This window comes from Miniopterus natalensis, chromosome 8 (genome assembly GCF_054644295.1).
Source record: "Miniopterus natalensis isolate mMinNat1 chromosome 8, mMinNat1.hap1, whole genome shotgun sequence".
Taxonomy (NCBI): Eukaryota; Metazoa; Chordata; class Mammalia; order Chiroptera; family Miniopteridae; genus Miniopterus; species Miniopterus natalensis.
The window spans coordinates 29676089-29698048 of record NC_142088.1 but is presented as its reverse complement, the minus strand read 5'-3'; the positions used below and the strand labels follow the sequence as shown (position 1 = coordinate 29698048).

Below are 21960 nucleotides of genomic sequence, written 5' to 3'. Positions count from 1 at the left end.
CCAACTTCTGTGTATGTGGGAGGTCTCCAGGCAACTCTGAATAACTTTTAAAGCCTGCTAAGAGGTCAAGAAGTACTTTGCTGGGTCTTGTTCTTTCACTTTAAAGGCAGGCTTCTCTGTCTTCCTTGGGCTCTACAATTTATGTTTCTTCCGTGGCTCTAACTTAGGTTCTCCGTAGCTTCTTTGAAGGGCTCCCTCACCCTCCTCGGTTTCATACTATATCTCTAACCCGTGTACACACTTAGACTCCAGTGCTGTGCCATGAAGTGCAATGTGTTTGAAAGGAAATCCCATCCAAATTTTTCTGTATCCCCAGTGCCTGTCACAGTTCTAGAATCTCCCATAGTCATCTTACTCTTTTCCTGGAACCACAGAAAGTGTAAAAAATGGTAACGATTTCCTCTCCATCACTTATACCTAAATGATCACCAAGTCTTGTCATTTATTTGTTTGACTTTTTCCTGCCTCTTTTTTCTTGGTTCCTAATATACCATCTCCTATCTTCTCATCTCCATTTCATACTGAAAGCTATCTTCCTCTGCCTGCCAGACTAATGTTGCTGTTTTTACCTTTTTGAAACGGAATAACTATACCTACCTTCCAGGGCTGTGTGAAGGATTATACATAATATAATGTAAAATGTTTATCAGATTGTCTGGTACAAAATAAGTATTCAGTGAATGGTAGAATAATATACTTCTTACCGCTTTCTGAATTTGAGTATTGCTCACTTCACCTCTGTGTCCACACTGTAGAGACACCAAAGTGTGTAGTCAAAAATATGGGACATAGAGCCCTGTGAGCCTTGGTTTGAGTCTCTAGACTTCTGCTTAACTAGTTGCGAGATCTCAGGCAAATTACATATTACCTTTGAGTCTTTATAATTTTCTCTTTAAAATGGAAACAATTATACTGATCATTAGAATTGTTAGGAGAGTAAAATGAGATAACTTGTGTACAGAGAACATGCTTCCTTAACAGTCAGTTGCTGTGCAAATGCTTCTTGGTTTGTTCTTCCCATACTGCACTCTCAAATCCTGTGGTGGCTAACGAATACTAGGTGTAAGAGTTTGGAGCAGATGTGATGAGTATTTACTCTCTTCTCTTTGCAGGTTAAGCACATCCACAGTAATGGCTGCGGCCTTACCCAGGACCCTGGGGGAGTTGCAGCTGTATAGAATATTACAGAAGGCCAATCTGCTTTCTTATTTTGATGCCTTTATCCAACAAGGTGGTGATGATGTCCAGCAACTTTGTGAAGCTGGAGAAGAGGAATTCTTGGAAATCATGGCCCTTGTGGGCATGGCTAGCAAGCCCCTGCATGTGAGAAGGCTACAGAAGGCTTTGAGAGACTGGGTTACAAACCCCGGCCTTTTCAATCAGCCGCTGACTTCCCTGCCTGTTAGCAGCATACCCATCTATAAATTACCAGAGGGGTCACCAACGTGGCTGGGCATATCCTGTAACAGTTACGAAAGGAACAGCAGTGCCCGGGAACCTCATGTAAAAGTCCCCAAGTGTGCTGCCATCACCTGTGTGCAGAGCTTGGGACAGGGGAAATCAGACGTGGTGGGGAGCTTAGCGCTGCAAAGCGTCGGTGAGTCCAGACTCTGGCAAGGCCACCATGCCACCGAGAGCGAGCACAGCCTCTCCCCGGCAGACCTTGGCTCCCCAGCGTCCCCGAAGGAAACCAGCGAGGCACTGGACGCTGCCGCCGCGCTCTCTGTGGCCGAGTGTGTGGAGCGAATGGCCTCCACGCTGCCTAAAAGCGACTTGAGCGAAGTGAAAGAGCTGCTGAAAACCAACAAGAAGTTGGCCAAAATGATTGGTCACATCTTTGAGATGAGTGATGATGATCCACACAAAGAGGAGGAAATTCGAAAATATAGTGCAATATATGGCAGGTTTGACTCGAAAAGAAAGGACGGGAAACATCTCACGCTTCATGAGGTAAAAAATCCACTTTTTCTCTGGCTGTATGTGGCGTGTTGTGTTCCTAAGAGAAAAGTTTGGTAATAGTTTGCAGCAGAGGAGAGACACTCCCTGAAAGCAACATTAAAAACATGTAGGTCTTAGCAAAATATAACTTTTGTGAAAATAGAGCATATTTATTGTGTTAGGGTATTTTTATGTTGAACTCAAACATGTTGAGCTTTGGAACTAGTGTAGGATGACTTTGAAAAATGTCAGAATTTAAACAGTGAAAGAGGAAGTCTTTGCATTTACAAGGCAGTTTAGTTTGTTCTTTAATTAAGAAGTTTAATAGGATTTTAAATATAACCATTCATTTAAAAAACATTTTTGTAGACATTTTTTTTATCCTCACTTGAGGGTATTTTTTCTATTGATTTCTAAAGAGAATAGAAGAGAGAGAGGGGGGAGAGAGAGAGAGAGAAACGCCGAATGGTTGCCTCCCACACGTGCCCCAGCTGGGGCGGTGGATCGAACCTGAGACCCTTCAGTGCACAGACCGACGTTCTAACAACTCAGCCACACTGGCTAGGGCTGTAGACATTTTTTAGGAAAAAAAATTTTGTAGAAATAACCAGAACTTAAAGGAATTTTCAGCTAGCATAGAAAGCAAAATGAGATGAATGCTGGAAGAATTATTATGACTTTGGTTTCATTTATTTGGATTTGTATTGTTTTGGTTTGACATTTGGCATTAAGATTTCTCATTGTCCTCATAGCACTCTATCTAGAAATACTCTGCTTACGTGTAAGAATGCATATATATCTCATTTGCAATGCTCCCTTTCGCTTGTCCACTGGCCAGCACATCATTAAGATTTAGCTCAAGCATAAGCTTAACTCTTTTCTGATGTTTTCCCTCAATTAGAATGACCTTTCCTTTCCTTCCCATTTTTATCCCTACATATACTACTGTCACAGTCACTTCAACTGCAACACTTCATTGTACTTAATTTATATACTGGTCCGTCCCTGTCCGTATATTTGGGTTTCTTCAAGGCAGAAATAATGTCATTCATTTTTATGTCCTCAGAGCCTAACACACCCAACAAATGCTCGGAAAATAAATGCATTTTCAAGACTTAAAAAAGCTATTTCATAGCTAAATTTCTAATAGCCTTTTTTCCTTTGGAAGAAAGAAGTAAGTTTTTTTTGAAAAAATGTTCAGTTGTATGCAGAATTTTATGTTAGAAACATGAGATCTTTCCCCCAGACTTGTACTTGAACACTAAAAAAGAATATATACTAATTGCAAAAGAATGTAAAGTGATTGAATCTGTAAACTCTCAGATACTTTTCTTAACATATATAAATATGGGATCATATTTTGCACACTGTTCTCCAAATCCTTTCTTTTTAAACTTAACAGTACATTCACAGTACAATATACTATTACCTATTTTTAAAGTCAGTACACATAGATCTACCTTATTTATGGGTTGCATTGTACTGTATTACATTATGTATCTTAACCATTCACTTTTTGCTATCGTTTAGGTTGTGTTCGTTTTTTTATATTAAGTATGGTGGTATGTGACTATAACACACATACACCTTTATAGACTTCTGCATGTTTTTCTATAGAATAGATCCCAACATGTAAAATTATGGGAGCAAAGGATATGTAAACTTAATATTTTAGTAGATCCTGCTAAATTGCCTTCTAAAAGCTGCAACAATTTACATCATCACTGTCTTTATATGCAAGGGTCCATTTCTCCATACTTTTGCTAATATTGCATTTATCATTCTTTTTTTAAATTTTTATTTTTTTCAGTTGCAGTTTACATTCAGTATTATTTTGTATTGTCTAACCACTATGCTGTAATTATATATAATATATAATTATATATTACAGCATAGTGGTTAGACAATCATATACTTTATATAATATTCCCCCCAATATTTCCAGTGGCCACCTGACACCATACATAGTTATTACAATATTATTGATATTTATCATTCTTTTAAATTTTTGCCAGTCTAGTAGAGGAAAAATTTTCATTGCTCAAATTTACTTTGCTTAGTGAGGATAAACAATATATTTTCCTGTGTTTAACAGATATTCAATTTTATGTTTATATTTTTGTTTTAATATTGAGATTGTCTTACCTTTAAAAAATTGATTGGTAAGAACTTTTTGTATTTTAAGGATATTAACCTTTTGTCATATATTTTAACATTTTCCCACATTCTCACTTGTCCTTTGACCTTTCAGACTATTTGCCATGTGGAAGTTTAATTTTATGTAATAATATCTATTGTCTTGTATAAGTTTATTAGTGTAATTCTCTAATCCTTCACCAGTATAGAGTTATTGTAATTAACTTAGCTAAATAATATAGTTTGATGTCTGGAAAGGCAGTGCCCCTTCAATAGTCTTGTATTTCAGCTTCTGTTATTTTAGGTAATAATGCATTTCTCCTTTCAAATGAAATTTTTTAATACATTTCCCAAAAGTTTCTGCTTGTATTTTCATTAGAAATGCCTTAAAGTGTAGATTAACTTGTGATAAAATTGACATATTTACAATAATGAAAACTCCCATATAGTAATATAGTGTATGTATTTACTTATTTAGGTCTTTTATATTCCTCAGTAATTTTTTAAGTTTTTTATTTATATAGGCTTTGCATATTTCTTATTAGGTCATATACTGTGTATTATATATGTATGTTAATGTGTATATTATATATTCATGTAAATTTAATTTGTTTATATAGAATATACAAATATGTAAGATATAAAAGGGATATAATTTATAAATGAATTTTTCCCCACTTTTAAAAAAATTGCTCTCATTGGCTGATTTTTGTATATTAATCATGTTTGCAGCAGTTTTACTATTTGATCTTTTTAAATGATTTTAGATGTGAGTGTGTACTGGAGCTTAAAATCAGAGAATTGGTTATCAAACGTACTTAATCACAGTGAATCTGTGATTTGATCTGTTTTGTTCATATTTTGCAATTGTGTATTATTGTTGCCATACAATAACTGACTCACGAGAACTTGTGAGTGGAGCTAGAAAATACACTTGGTGTTATAATTTGGCTATACTTGGACACTTTCACTGCCTATGAACCAATAAAAAAAAAACCTTCTAAAAGGCTATTATGGTTGTCAGTAATAGAAAACAAAGGGCATAACATGTTGGCAATTTTATTTCATGCTTTAATCCAGTTTTCGTATAATTTTTAGAACATAGCAGATGAAACACAAGTTTAGTTAGAAGATCTATATTTTTATCAAAGTGTAAGTATGTTAAAGAGATGACTTTAATAAACCCAATTGACCTCACATTTTTTAAAAATTATAATCTATTTTTAAAATATCCAAAATGAATTATTTCACACTTGGCTTTGCTAAGGGGCTCTTAGCTTCTTTGGATAAATAGGTACAGATGGTATTTAAGTATTGAAACCATAGTGGTTTTCCCAAAATAAGTGAACACTTAAAATGAATGCTAGTAGGCTGAGATGTGGGGGTGGGGACTTTGGAAAATGTGACTTGTGTTTTTGAAACTTAACTTATACCACTTGTTATTTGTAATTCCAGTACGTGAACCTGGTCCAATAATATAGGTCAGGATAGAAGTTTATAAATCAGAATTTGTTTTTCAAAGTAGTAACTATTCAAAAGCTTGGTGGATGTTATGAAATCCTGAGGGAATTAAAAGAAAGTACTATTAAGTGTACCTTTTAGGTATCATGATAATTTCACATTTTTTTCACTTGACTATTTAAAATGAGAGAAAGGTTTTTGAGTTTTTCTAAATTCCTAAGATCAACAAATGTTACTAGTGTGTCCCCAATTTCCAAATAAGGAAATATATGACTTTAATTCACTATTGGTAGTATTTCTGAGAGGCTTTTTCATATAAACCCTGCGGACAATGTTCTTTTAATCTTTCAAGGCATAGAGCTGTATGTCTGTTATTATAAGAAAATAAGAATGTTATCTACATCTGAAAATATTTTTAACTTTTAAAAAAGTATTTTTAAAAATATTTTTTAAGTACTTTTTTATAAGCTAAAGAGTCAGTGCTGGTCTTAGGAACTGGCTAAGTATGGCCTGGTTTATAGGAGTCAGGCCATGAAGATAGTGTGGGGGGCTGAGGCTTAGAACCACACTAATTGTTGGTGTGGGGTGGGTGTAAGGCATGAACCCAGAAGCAGTTCTAGAAAGAAGTCCAGGCAGGCAGTGTTCCATCTGTTCAAAGATGTGTTAGCAGAGTCTGTGGTCAGATCTTAAATCATGAATGGATGAAGGGCAATAAACTGCAAGTTGAGAATATCAAGGCAGCAGAGAATGTAGGAGCTTGTAATATTCAGAAATATAAGTAGGTTGACAACTTAGCATGATAGTATATTTGTCGGCAGATAGCAACTTCCAGCCGAAGACCTCTGGAACTCGAAGATGGGAAGGGGAAGAGGGGCATGTAGACAGAGTCAGTGGGTAAACTGTAGACCTAGTAGAGCTTTTACGGGAATTGGAGTGCTAAGCACATTATTAAGGCAAGAAGGAGGACGCCAAGTTTAGGTCAGTTTCCATTGTAGTGTTGAGAAGTCAAGGCTGAGTGTTCAGAGGACGTCAATAATATTAGTTTTGAGAGAGGAAAAATGCTGAATCTGGGAACCCCATAGACCTGATCACATTTATTAATAAGTTAATAATGCTTTAATTTGAACTTGCAACTTAGAAAGGAAAGATTTCAGCACCTAATATTTAAAAATGTTGGCCATTTCCTTTTGATCATTTTTAAAAATGGATTTTAGAACTTTTGGAGTAGTCTGTTTCTTTTTGAGTCACTTTTGGCGAGTCACATTTTTCTAAGAATATGTTCATTTCATCTAAGTTTTCAAACTCACTGGCATAAAGTTGTTTGTAGTTTTTAAGACCTAATATTATTTATATATTTAAATATTTCCCCCGAATCAATCTTGCCAGAGGTTTGTCAATGTTATTAATCTTTTCAGGGAGCTACAAACTAGAGCCCATGAGCCAAACCTGGCCCACCTCCTGATTTTGCAGGTAAACTTTCATTGGAACACAGCCATACCTATTTGCTTATGTCTGTGGCTCCTTTTGAGCTATGATGCCAGAGTTCAGTAATTGTAACAGACTATTTGGCCTGTAAAGCCAAAATATTTTCTATCTGACCTTTTACAAAAAACAACAACAACAAAAAAAACTTGCTTCTTAGTTGTGCTGTGTGTGTGTGAGAGAGTTCTGTTTTCTTAGTTTATTTTATTGTTCTTTTCTAATTTAAGTTGGGTGCTTAGTTCATTAGTGTCCAGCTCTTCTTTTCTGATGTAAGCAATTAAGACTATATAAAATTCTTAAAGTTTTGATATGAAGTTATCTTAATTTTTAATTCTGATTATTTCTCTTTTTATTGATAATTTATTTTCTGGCCAGTGAGTTTTTAGAAGTTTTTTTTTTTTTTCCTTCCGAATATGAAGGTTTTTTTCCTTAATTATTTTTCCTAATGACTTCTAACTGAATTACATCGTAGTCAGAGAACATGGTTAGCATGCTGCCAACCCTTTAAAATTTGTTGAGATTTTAGTTATGGCCTGTATGTAGTCAGTGTTTTTAATGTGTTTCTGCAGTTGTGATAAAAGTGTTCTGCAGTGTGTCTGTTTTAACAAGCTTTTTCAAATTTTCTAGTCTTAATTTTTTTTTTTTACTTGCTCTGAGAGTTGTGTGTTAAAATCACTGTGTCGTGGAGTTGTCTGTTTCTCTTTGTATTATGCAGTAACTTTATTAATATTTAATAATGCATTTTGCTTCAAAAATTTATTTTCTTTGATATTAATGTAGGTACTTGTGCTTTCTTTTTGTTAGTAATTGCTTGCTAGATCTTTTTTTCTATCCTTTTACTTTTCAGTCTTTCCTAATCCGTGTTTTATATACATCTCTTATAAATACCAATAGTTGGATTTTTTAAAAATCCAGTCTTATATTCTTTATCTTTTAACTAGAACATTTGGTTCATTTACATTTATTATAATGACTAATATAATCATTTGAATTTATTTCCATTAATTTGTTTTGTATTTCTTCCCCTTCCCAACTCTTTATAGCTCACATTGACCATCTGGAATAAGTTTACTTTAGCCTGAAGTGCATCATGTAGAGTTTTCTTAATGAAGGTCTACCTGTGGCAAACCTTGTCCTTCCCCACTCCACTAGAAATTATTTTTATTTTGCCCTGATTGGTTTTTTTTATCCTCACCCAAGAACATGCTTATTGACTTTTTTAGAGATGGGGGGGAGAAAGAGAGGAACATTGATGTGAAAGAGCAACATCAATTAGTTGCTTTCCTATACGTGCCCTGACCAGGGATTGAACTCTCAACTTAGGGGTGTGCCCTGACTGTGAAATTGAACGTGCAGCCTCTCAGTGTATGGGACAATACTCCAACCAAGCCACACCAGCCAGGGCTGCCCTGATTCTTAATTGATATTTATTCTGGCCATCAAATTCTATATTGTCAATTATTTTCCCTTGGTAATTGAAGATATCATTTCCTTGGCTTTTGGCTTTCATTGTTGTGTTTAAAAGTCAGTGGTTATCTGACTATTGTCTGCTTTTGAAATCTTCTGTTTGCCTCTGCCCCAGTTTTATCTCTCCTGATTTCTCAATTTTTCCTGGTATTTTTTTTTTACTGTATTATTTTTATTTCTTTAAATGGAGTCTTCGAAGGTCTGATTCTGTTATCTGTTGTTTCTGCTGGTTTTAACTTTTGATGCTTTGTTTCTTTTGGATGTTTTATGATTTCTGTCTATAAACTCATTTTTCTTGGAACTGTGGGAATGTATTGAAGCCTACGAGGAAAATGAATTCTTCTAGAGGTTACTTGCTTTTGGGATTTCAGCTTTATGGAGGAGAGGTCTTAGACTCCTTACCTTTGATGGATCCTGGTTTGTTTCCTCTAACTACTTTCCCTCCACATGCACTTTTCCTCTCACCACTCTCCCTCCACTGTCTCCAGCCCCACGAGGCTGTGAAGGTTGAAGCTCAAGTTCATCTGGTGTAGCAACTGTCCTTAATGTACTCCTTTGATAAAGTGTCTTCATTCATTTTGACCTGAGTAGTCCATACTGTTTTACTGGTTCATTGTATTTAAAGATAATGTTTTTCCCCTCTATTTTATCCAAAAATTTTAGTTATCTGTGAGAGAGGCCAATGCTGGAAATGAAAGTCTTGATTGCCTTTTGAGCCTCCCTGTCACACAGCATTCTTATAGTATTGTTATGCTAACAACATTGAACCCAGGTCACAATCATTTGATTGTTAAAGGTTATAATTTTAACTACCAGGAAAGAAAGTTTTTAAATTTAGTTACAACAGACAGAAAGCTAAGTTTAAGAAATTTTTTACATGAAGCTATGAATGGAATTTTGGTATTTTTAGCCACAAAAAGAGGAAGTGGAGGAGTAAGTAAGCCAATTAGGGAGAGTATTTTATTTTATACTTTTAACAAAATTGGAAACTTAGAATTAAAAAAAAAACTAGCGTGGTGATACAGTGAGCGACTACTGTTTTGGATTATTTGTATCATTTAAAAAATATATAATAGTTGTTGATTTAATTATTAGTGACTGGGAGTATATAATCTAGAAAACATTGACAGAAAATACATTTTTGCTGGGGAAGTTTGATGATTGGCTTCTTACTACTACAACTTGGGGTGAGCTATAGTTATTTTTCAGCCTCAGCTTTTTACCAGAAAGCTCCCTGAGGGCCTGGAGAGTTCAGTCTACTTTTTTTGGTATGTTGGAGCCTGAATTCAGTGATAAAGAACATTATGTTTGTTTTTCTTGGTTTCTGGTAGGGTGATGGAAGGAATACTAGAAAACTTAGTTTATGTTTAAAAGTATTCTCTGTGGTTGTGCATAAACTGGTACTTATGAAATTTATCAATTAGTATTTAAATCAGCCTAATTCTGGACATTAAACTATCTCACGTTTTTTTACAAATCTTTATTGAGCATCTAATCCATGCCAGATGCTGATGTAAGTAAGCCAAGTCTCTGCTTTAATACATTATAAAAGTAAAGAATACAGCATACATAAGTGAAAAAAATTACAAATCTGTGTTCACATTTATATTCATATGTTTATATGTACACAGAGAAATATCGGAATCATATACATTAAAATATTGTCATTCTGGATGGTTGCATGCTGTATTGTCGTCTTTTGCTTCTCTGTATTTTTAAAAATTTAAGAAAAAATATTAAAAAAGTGGGATGCCTGAATAAGGAGAAGCAGTAAATGCTTGATTTTTTATAAAAGGAAAATAAGAACTAACACTAACAACAGCTTTGTGCCAGGTGTGTCTCCTCACTTACTTCTTGTTAGAGTCCTTTGAGGTAGTGATATATTATCCCTGTTGGGCCCTGAGAAAACTTGAGGCTCTGAGTTTTTACATGTCCAAAGTCACTTAGCTGGTAAATGATGGAGCAAGACTCATCTCAGGTCTTCCTGCCATTAAATCCCATTCTCTTTTTGCCATCAGGCCTTAAATGAATATGTTTCTTGCTTTTTTAAAAAGTCTAATATAACTCTTGGCAGTTCTCTACATCTATTTAAATTGACAAAATTATCTGAAAATTTTTTTTCTAGTTTATTATAAACAATTACAGGTTTTGTGTTTTGGATAACATTTGCTATTTTAAATTTTAGTACAAGGTGTTTGGTCAACTAGCAACTCTGTATTGGCAATATTTAACTCAGATGAAAGAGCGGAATTGGATGACTCTTAGAGATTCAGTGACTCTGAGACCTTGCTTTTCCATTATAGCTCTAATTTGTGATAACTGTTCTTAGTAAGTGATTTGGTAAATATTTAACTAAAATCATTTAATTTTTATTCCTTCAGGAAATTTTATGTCCATTCACATTGGGAAAAAAAATCTGCCAGACCATGTATACTCAGGGAAATATCACCATATCACATAGTCACATTCCTTGGTTTTTCATAAGTACAATGAGATGCAGAACATTTTTTACTTTTTATTTATTTTGCTTATTTTCCATAAACTTTCATACCTAAACAAAAATAAGTAAAACATATAAAATAAATAAAACTAAGATGACTATTTTGATTAGTTTGAGTTCTGAGAGATGACCTGATTTTCTTTTGAAATTAGGCATTAGGACTAATTAGAAATAAAGACCTGATTTTTATAAATTATTTCATTATATAATGATATGACATTTGTATATCTTAAGTGAAATATCTTATATATTGATGAAGTAAAAATGTTTATAATTTTTAAAACTTTATTTTGATATGTAGCTCACTGTTAATGAAGCGGCTGCTCAGCTCTGTGTGAAGGATAATGCCCTCCTGACAAGAAGAGATGAACTTTTTGCCCTGGCTAGGCAGATTTCTCGAGAAGTCACCTATAAATATACTTACAGAACCACCAAGTAAGTTGAACTAATTGGCAGTACTTTTGCATTGCTTGATAGCAGTAGAGCTTGAAATACCATCCATATAAGCATTTCTGGAAAAAGTGTGACTATAAAATTAAATAGTAAAGTGACTTTTCAAAACATTGCCAAAGTGTTTTTTGTTGTTTCATTCTCTCTCTCTTTTTTTAAGTTCCCTACCACTGTAGCATGGTTCTGGTAGGGTTTTAGATATTCTGTCATGCACATGCTTTGTTTTTGAGTATGATGATGGGGTTTAGTTAGTCAGCATTTATAGACTTATTTGTATAATACTAACTGTAAGAACTTGACCTCTCAGGAAGCAGATTAGTTCCTCTTGAAAGGTGTTTGCAATCTAATGAGATTAGCTGAATAGATAAAAAGACTCCATTGACCAGTATTTTAGGGAAAATTGGAAGGTACTTTTATTACTAGCAAGTGGAATATGGAACATGTGTTTGAAATTAAAAAAATACTTAATGTTATAAAACAATGATGGTTTTAAAATTTAATGTAAACACACCGTATTATTCTTTACCTCTCCCTCACTTGAACTGTAAGCATTATATATATAGGACTGCTCTGGTTTTGTTCACTTGGTTCCACATGGACCCTGATTCCCAGTGCACCATTCGTGCATGCCACTGCTGCCCTGAGTAGCTGCAGATGGCCACCTATATTAGAGTAACTGAGCATGTGTTGAAAAGCCATATCCTGAGCACCCTTTCTATCCCTAATAAATCACAGTCTCTGGGGATGGAGCCTTGGAATTCAGACTTTCACAAGCATCCCAGATGATCCTTATGGACATTGAAGTTTAAAAACAGCCATTATAGGCATTTGCTGTCATCGCCATTATTTTCCTAACTCATAGCAGCTTCATTTTTACCCTACTCAAGCTCACATATTTACAGAGTGACAAGTAAAATTATGCAGACTAAATGAACAGGGTAAGAATAAACAGCAATATTACAGGATTATTTATAAGATTTTTTTTTTTGGTGTTGGCTAATCAAGAGCTCATTTAGTGAGTTTTAAATTTTTCTTTATTATACAAAATTTTCCTTCTGATTGCTTTATTTAAATAATTTTCTTTAATCAGAGTAGTACATGTACATGATTTAAGAAATCATATAGTACACAAGGCTTATAATAAAACTCAGCAGTTCCCCTGCTCTACCCTTTCCCCCCTTCCCCTTCTTAATAGGGCACCCTAGAGGCAACTACTTTACTTTCAACAAATTTTAGCTGTTTCTTGTAGTATTTACCTTTATATTTCTTTTTTAAGTTAGGTATGTTTTAAAATACATAAAACACTTTTACATAATTTAGAAGACAAAACTATGTAAATGGGTAATACAAAAAAGTTGTACTTCCATTCCTGTCTCATTTTACCTTGTTTCTCTCCTCAATGTGGGTAGCTTAACTTTCTTTTTTTATCCTTGCAGTGTTTGTATGCACATGCAAAGAAATACAAGTATAGTTTCTCATTTTCACCTTTCTTAAAAAAAAATAGGTAGCATGGGTCTACATTATTCTGTATTTTTTTTTAATTTAACGTGTCTTGAAGATCTCTCTGTACAGGGTGAGGCAAAAGTAGGTTTATAATTGTGAGTATGCCAGAGCTAATAAAGCTATTATTATAATAATAACCTGCATATATTTTACCATACGAACAACTGTAAACCTACATTTGCCCACCCCTATATTAGTACACACACATCTTCCTCATTATTTTTTGCAGCTGCAAGGTATTACCTTGAAGTATCATGATTCATTTAATCATTCCCGTTGATGGATACTTGAGTTATTTCTAGTTTTGTTCATTACAGATAATACCACAATAAATAACATTATGCATATCGTATTTTGTTGATTCTGAGATGTACTTTTTTGACATTTTAGCCTCTTATATGAAGGTGTAACTTACAATTGATGGCTTGTCATCGTTAATTGGCAGTAGTAGTTCATGTATGTGTAGGTCCTTCTGTGGGATAGATACCCAGCAGAGGGATCTCTAGGTCAAGGGGAAATGCATCCGTAGTTTCGGTAGACAGAGAAAATATATTTTAATCTCATGTAGTTTCAAGTATTCATCTTAAATGGCCATTTTTGTCATTTTGTCCTAAATTTTTTCTACTGAACCATAAAGGGATATTATGGAATACAACCCTCCTTGATTTTTTTTTCCCCCCTTTTCATCATGTGATGATCATTACATACTTATTGAGTACTTTCTGTGTGGAGAGTTCTGAGTAGTGATCTTTTAAAATGTATAATATAAATGCATCTGCATATTTTAATGTTAATTTAGAAATCATAAAAAGTCTGGTTTTCATCATTTCAGTGTTTGTTATGCATGTCTTATTTCTGGTGTCAGGGTTTCAGGATTTTGTTTTGGTGGAAGTTTTCAGATCGAGGTGTCTTTAGAATAAAATTTCTTACCTTTCTAAGTTTTTCTCTTTCCCATTCCCCTCAGGTCAAAATGTGGAGAAAGAGATGAATTATCCCCGAAGAGAATTAAAGTGGAGGTATGATTATGTATTGTATTTTCTTACGGTAATAATGTTTGCTTTAGTAGTTCAAACTAGAAAATAGGATGTTCTGTAAACTAGTGAAAAATGAGAATGGTAGAATCTTAAAAACAATTATAGAATTTTTTTGCTTTGAAGTATTTATGATAATTTGAACTAGGTTACTAAGGAAGTTCTTAGAAGGAAACAACAGTGATAAGATTGATGTCTAGTCAATTTATCAAAAGTTGAATTGTAAATAGGTGTTTTTTACAGATTTAAAACTACTGGTTAAACTATTTCTTTTATAATCTTATTTACAACATAAGCAAAGTCATCTTATTAAGTATTTTTAGAGGAGCTAAGATTTAATTTCTTTATATTAACTAGCTGAGAGAAATTACAATTTAGTAGGTATAAATTACAAAAACTTTACTATAATTGAAGCCTCTTTTAGAGGACATGGTTGAGGCTGTCCTTCCGATTTTAGACCTGCTGGCGGTAAGGTGGGAACTGAACAAGACAAATGTGCTATTCTTAGGGCTTTCAGAACTATAGGATAGTTTCAGAACGATTGTTCCTTAATTTGGATTGAATTCAGTAGCCTTCCCCTCCCCAGCCACGGTTTCACTTTCCATGGTTTAAGTTACTTGTGGTCTCAGTTTCCCAGTCAAGTACAGTCTGGAAATATTGAATGGAATATTCCAGAAATAAACAATTCATAAGTTTTAAATTCTGCACCATTCTGAGTAGCATGGTGAAATCTTGCTCTGTCCCACCTGGGACGTGAAACGGCCTTTGTCCAGTGTGTGTCCATGCTGTGTATACCCTCTGGGGCCCATTAATCACTTCGTAGCCGTCTAGGTTATCAGATTGACTGGCTGTGGCAGTATTGCAGTGCTTGTGTTCAGGTAACCCATATTTTACTTAACAGTGGCCAGAGTGCAAGAGTAGTGATTCTTGGCAATTTGAATATTCCAAAGAGAAGCTGTAAAATGCTTCCTTTAAGTGAAAAGGTGAAAGTTCTCAACTTAATAAAGAATGAAAAAAATCATATGCTGATGTTGCTAAGATCTACAGTTTTTTTATCCGTGAAATTGTGGGGTAGGAAAAAGAAATTTGTGTTACTTTTGCTGTTGTACCTTACGCTGTAAAAGTTATGGCCACAGTGTGTGATAAGTGCTTAGATAAGATGGAAAAGGCATTGAATTCGTGGGTGGAAGACATGAACAGAAAATGTTTCAATTGGTGGCAGTTCGTTTCACCAGAAAGCATTGAGCCTATATGAAGATTTTAGCAAGGGATCTCCTGAAATGACTGACACCAAGCTGTTTACTGCAAGTAAGGGATGGTTATACAGATTTAGGACTAGTAGGATTAGGCTGAAAAATATAAAAATGACTGGAGAGAGAGATCACATTCACATAACTTTTATTACAGTATAATTGTTGTAATTGCTCTTTTTTATTATTAGTTATTGTTAATCTTTTACTGTGCCTAATTTAGAAATTAAACTTTATCATAGGTATTTATATATAGGAAAAAACATTGTACATACAGGGTTCAGTACTATCTGAGGTTTTGAGCATCCACTGGGGGTCTTGGAACGTATCCCCTATGAATATGGTGGGACTGCTGTGCTTTCTTAGAGGCCAGTCTGTAGCAGAGTATTTTGAAGTCAGGTGGCACCTTCCTTTTCTCTTGGGTAGCAGATAGGGGTCGGTGCTCTCAGCCATCATTATTTAATTTCAAATTAAAGCGCATAAGCTATGTTTGACTACCCTAAATATTCATCGTCAAATTCTTACTAAGCATTTGTTTGTATGGAACAGTCTTTCATTTATACCAAAGCCACAGTTACCTTTTAAAAACATCAATCCCTTTTTTGTGTAAATCTCTCCAGTGGTTTTTTACTATGCCTATAATCTACAGTTTTTCCTGAGGCATCTAAATCCCTACATGATCTGACTCTGGCTTGCATCTCTGACCTCATCTGCTACCACATTTCCCCATTCTTACTGTGTCCCAGCGACAGGGACCGATTTTCTGTTCTTGGAACAGGCCAAACTCATTTGTGCCTCTGCGCACTGGCTGTTGTGTCTGCCGAGATCTTGAGATCTTCGCATGGTTTCAGCTCATGGCTAAGAGTATCCTCTGACTTAGCTGCCTCCCTTTCTAAAAGGAACACCCTTACCCCCCAAATCATATTTAGGCTCATTCTCATGGTTTGTTTAGTTTGTTTTCCTACCACTTACCACTGTCTGGAACTAGTATATATTTGTTTTAAATTTATTATCAGTCTATCCCATTAAATGTGAATAGAGCTCTTATCTGTCGACTAAGTTATACTGAATTAATAATAGTGACTTATACTTAATAGGCACTTAATAAAATCTATTAGATGAAATAACGAGTGGCTCTGGATAAGTATCTTTCTGTGTTGTTAATCCTCACAGGAGGATACATTTCCATTGTTCTTCAGAGAGAGTGGGGGGCGGGGAGTTGGGGGGAAGAGAAGCATCGATGTGAGAGAGGCACATCAACTGGTTGCCTTCCGCCCGGGGCCCAGCGGGGTGGGGAGCAAACCCGCAATCCAGGTGCGTGCCCTGGACTGGGAGTCCAGCCCTCGACCCTTCCTTAGGTGCGTGGCCGATGCTCAACCAACTGAGCCACAGCAGCCAGTATTGGGTCATAGCACTAGATGTGGCCCTTCTGTTCCTTTAAGTATATTCCACTGTAAATAATGGAATTAGAGTTCTATATGGTTAGATTATTGTTTTCCTGGAGTTTACAAAGCCCTTTGAGCAGTTCTGAATTTAGAATTAAGATAATTAGTATTTCCTTTTCTGTGAATAGTAAACAGTCCTAGCCCTTTCTAAATACAACAGGTAACTAACCAATCTCAAGCTTCTTTAAATGCTCTTTAGACACTAACTCTTGATTTTGTTTCCCAGAAATAAATAGGGCTTTAGCTTTGAATTTAGGACAGTAGTTTACTTTTCTTGTTGGTTTTTAATTTTGTTTTGTTTTTACTTTGTTTTTTAAAAGCACTCATGTATTGCAGGACATCAATATCTCTTCATTGTGTGTGTGTGTGTGTGTTATGTATGTGTGCATACCTACATACATATACATAGTGTAATTCTTGGCAAAATACACAATATTGGCATCAATATTGTTTAAATTCTCTTGTGTACTCTGAGTCAAATTTGAGATGCTAGAGCTATTCATTTGGTTTTGGAAGCTGATACTAAGGTAGGTAGTATTGGCTGTATAGGGTTACTACTATCTTAAGACTTTTCACCACATATTAGTGCTTTGTTTATGTCTACCTTTTGTGTGGCTACTGGGAAAGGAGAGAATTTCTGGCATGAGAAGAGATTAGGGGAGGTTCTATTGAAGAGAGATCATTTGAGCTGGGTTTAAAAAGAAGGGTAGGATTTCAGAGGGTAAGAATGTGGGTTGGAGGTGGAGGGACATTACAAAGATAGATTAGCATTGGACAAAGAGAGGTGAGAAAATACTGTGTGTGTTTAGAGAACATTGAGACCAGTTTGTCCAGAATGTATGATGCCACAAAGGACTTCATAAGTAAAACTGGAAAGATTTTAGAATTCTTTGAACATACTTGTTTCTCTTATGTCATTTGAATATTTCTTTTGTGATTCTTAGTTTACTAATTCTCTATTAAAAGAAAGTAATAAAAAGATAAGCTTAGCTTGTTGTAAAACATAACAGTCCTAATTACTATGCCTAAATTAATGAGACAATTTATTTTGTCTTCCTTTTCATTTTTATTTTTCCAAAATCCTTGACAATGACAAATGAGCATACATGCCAAGTTGCTAACTTTTTTCCATTTTAAAGTAATTTTTACAGTGAACAAAAACAATGTAATACTCATTAGAAAAAATAGAAATGACATCATAATAGACATGTAAGGGAAAGAAAAACATTTTCTTCCACGCCATTATCAGTACATTACAACACACTAATAAAACTAGTGTTTTTTCAAGCTCAATAAGATGTTTTCTTGTTGCTAAACACTTTATTTTCCTGATCTCTTCGTGAAAGTTTGGATGGAATGAAGTTTTAAAATCAGTGTGTGATTTTTCTTGTTCTGTAAGAGGTTGTTCCCCTTAAGGATAGTTAGCTATTTATTTGGTTGTTATTGTTGGTGTTGTTTAATATCAGTGTACATGTTGTGTTAAAGTACTCGGGATAATCTGTTGTCCTGAAATACCGCTTCCTACAGGACATGTTAGACATTAAAAACACAGAGATTTTGAACTTTATTTTTCTAATTCCTAGAATCTATGAGATAGACACAGAAGAAAATGCCTGCTAGCTTGGGGAAGCCTTAGGGTAACCCATGACTTGGAATGAGGCCTCTAAGGAAAGCTCTTCTTCAACCCTCTGCGTTAGTAAGCGAGGCTTGGGAACACTTCTCTCGCCCAGGCTAGATGAATAGCTTGTCCACCTGGGATGACTACCCTGTGTGCAAATCCATTTTCATTTTTGTCAGAGACCCCAAATCTAGCTCTGGGGCCATTGTAAAAATAACCACTTTTTATTGAATCTGTTATATGCCTGTCCCTCTAGGCATTTGAAATGCATTATCACAACCCTTCTTGTCTACCCTGTATGGAGGCTTTATAATTTCCATTTTATAGCCAAGGAGAGACCCAGAAGAGCTTAGGAACTTGCCCAAGTTGCCACATTGCTATCTAGTGGCAGAGCCAGGCCTTCAAATCTTGGTCTGACTCCTAACCTTCAAAGCAATACCACTCCTGGGTGCTAATGGACATCACAAAGCCCCTGAAGTGATAATACTTTTCTTTCTCCTAGCATGGTGTGTATGAAGGGCAAGGTGACAGAGGACTGGTAATCTTTGAAGAAGGGGGAAAGAGTGGCAGCTACCATTTGCTTATTCAAGGAAGTTTATCCAAGAAACAATTAAAAGGTTTGAGTAGAAAACTTAATATAAATTACAATATAAACAATAGAAACTTAACAACATAAATTATAAAAACTTAATAATATAAATATGAGACATTACCATTTGACATACTAATTGTTTTGAATGAGGGAAAACTGTTGGGAAGATAAACAGTAAATAAAAAGCTTAGTTTGATTTACTCATATTGTACCTATGACAGAAAGTATTTAAGACAGCTCGACAGCTAGTTAAAGGGGAGGAAAAATCAAGAGCCAAAGGCCCTGGGACTCTTGTCTTCACCTCATTTTTTTCGAAACATTAAAAGTGGATTCAGTTGCTAAGCTTTTTCATGAAGTTGCGTTCCATGAACAAACCCTGTCGTTACCTTCAGTGTTACAAGTAGTGTCTTAGAAGGAGAGGAAGGATCCACAAAACAGCCAGCCTCAGGACTGGCGATGGTAGCTGCCTCGATGGGCTGTTCCTTTTCAGATCTCATCTGTACGTTTTCTTTCGCTGAAATTGCTGGCGACTAGGCAAAGAGATGGGAGGTGACAGCATTCTTGATCCTGTGGGCTGGGAGCGCAGAGCAATCGGAGATAAGTGGGTGAAAGAAACGAAGTTTGTTAATAGAGACCGGAAAGTCAGAGAAGTGGGCCTTGAAGAAGAAAGACTTGGAGGAAACATCTGCTAGCAGTTCCAGTGGGGTGGGGTGGGGCATGAGGAGGGGGGAGAGGGTCAGAATACCCACCTACGCTGTTACTAAGCTTGTTGAGAAGAAAGCTGGTCTAATTTGATGTAGATTCTTCCCCTCTGGATCAGAAAAAACAGAAGCATTACAGTCTGCTATTCATACAGAAAGTGTGAGTAGAAGAAGGGAAAATGCACATGTGATCACGGCTGAGAACATCTGCTGGAACGAGTCGTTTTAAAGACAGCTAAGCAGTAACTTTAAAGCAGCTTACTGGTATTCAGTGGGAAGGTTGAGGAGGAATAGGGGTGGAGACCAATGGGATGAGAGTAATTAGGTCACAAACAGCATCCCACCCTGTATCTTTTATTTTCTCAGTGCTCAGACTCAGAGTCTCGCCAGTTAAGGGAACACTGTGATTAATGGCAGCAGCCAAGAATATGACATAAAGATAAATTGCTCATAGCATGGTACAGCTGGTTTCCTGGGAAAATAGCTTGAGAGACATAACAGAAGTCCTGCACTAAACATAATGTGAAAGAGACCAGTTTCTTGGGAATGTTCTCATTTTTATTTCTAAGTCATATATTTTGGGTTCCTAAAACCTACTTTATATGTCATGAAGTGATAGCTCCTCAATCCTGTAGTTTTCCCATCCACAATGAACTGTCAGAGACTGTGGGAGAAAACCGAAATGACTAATGTGCTCAGTTGCAGGAACCACTGATTACTTGGATACTGTTATTTATTGCATATTTGGTGCCTTTATTTTTCTTTACTAATGACAGAGAAGCATCCATTTTCCAAAAACTTTCACATGTAGATTTTGAAATTGCCCCTTCCAGCTTTTCCATATTCTCATGATTGAATAATCCTGACAGTGGTGCCACCATCTATTTGTACAGCAATGTGTACTTTTCCAATATTTACCATTTGCATCTCTTTATTCAGTCCCCACAAATCTCCATTGGGCAGATAAAGCAGATGGCTAAATCTCCATTTAAAAATTGGGAGTACTGGAAATCATGAGGTTAACTTTCTTACCTGAGATCACATCTAGTTCCTAACAGGAGAACACTAGATCACTCCTTTTTCATTCTGTAAGCTCCTTTAAAAGCAGTACTGAGCCCATCGGGCGTGGCTCAGCGGTTGAGCGTCGATCTAGGATACAGGCTATCGGGGTTTGATTGCCGGTCAGGGCACATGCCCGGCTTGCGGGCTCGACCCCCAGTCGGGGGCGTGCAGGAGGCAGCCGATCAATGACTCTCTCATCATTGATGTTTCTATCTCTCTATCCCTCTCCCTTCATCTCTCTGAAATCAATAAAGATATATTTTAAAATATATAAAAAAAAAATAACAGTACTGAGATATCAGAGGTTCTGGCCTGGGTGCATCCACTCAGGGCCTGCTGATGAGCTGGAACTCACTAGTTTGGTTCTCCAGCCCTCATCTTGCCCCAGCCTCACAATTCAGTGCACTTGCTTCCTGAGCTTACCTACACGAACGTCTCCCCAGCAGATCCATCAGACTCAACAAGTCCCCAGTTGAATTCATCAACTTTATGCACCCTCCTCAAGCCTCTTCCTGGTCCTGAATTCCTTATCCTAGTGAATGTTACCACCAACTCCCAGTTGCCAAAGCCCTATCTCAGGAATTCATGTATTTCTCTGTTGCATCTGTCACTGTCCGGGGCTAGGCCACTATTTTCTGTCTCCGACTGCAGTCCTGTGACCAGTTCCCTACCGCCGTCCTTGAACCACCCCAATCCACTGTCCCCGTCTCATTCAGATCGGGTTGGGCTTTGTAAAATACAGACCTAATTAGTCTGTTCCTTGAGACCTTCCATGTCTTCACTTTGCACTTAAGATAAAATCCAAAATTTTTAACATGGCTTACAAGACCTCACAGACTTGGCCCTGCGTATCAGCTGCTCCTCTCTCCACTCGCTCTTTCAGTGTATTCCCTACGTTACCTATATTAATTATTTTCAGCTTCTCTAGTATATCCTGTTCTTTTGCCTTCAGGCCTCAATATAAGCTTCTGTCTTACCCTAGAGAACTTTCTCTTCTTTCAAGTCTCAGCCTAGGTGTCACACCCTCCAGCCTTCCTGAAACAGTGCCCTCTGCTCTGCTCTGCATCTCTTTGTCTCTCTCCCTGTCTAGATTGCATTTGTCAGCAGGGCAGGAATCATTGCATCCCCAGCCTTTAATACAGAGTGTAGAAACCTTTTGGCAGATATTTTTGTTAAATGAACAAACAGGTGTTTCCAGTTTTCCATTGTTCTTTTCACTAAAACAGTTCCCCACCATTATAGTCAGTATTCTCTTGCTGGTTTTAGTGTTAAATGCCTAGTTCCTATTCATTTTCTAAGATGTCTGTATGTTGTAAATATCCCT

General features: G+C 36.1%; 1 protein-coding gene across 1 annotated transcript in view; it reads left to right on the top strand.

The window, feature by feature from the left end:
* The first annotated feature begins 1116 nt into the window (after positions 1-1116).
* The window catches only part of NAB1 (NGFI-A binding protein 1), a 31830-nt gene continuing 10986 nt past the window's right edge, over positions 1117-21960 (top strand). Inside the window, exons 1-3 of the mRNA XM_016216787.2 lie at positions 1117-1950; positions 11286-11419; positions 13902-13953. Of these exons, the coding sequence (XP_016072273.2) occupies positions 1132-1950; positions 11286-11419; positions 13902-13953 (1005 nt within the window). The 5' untranslated portion in view covers positions 1117-1131. The remainder of the gene's footprint in view (positions 1951-11285; positions 11420-13901; positions 13954-21960) is intronic.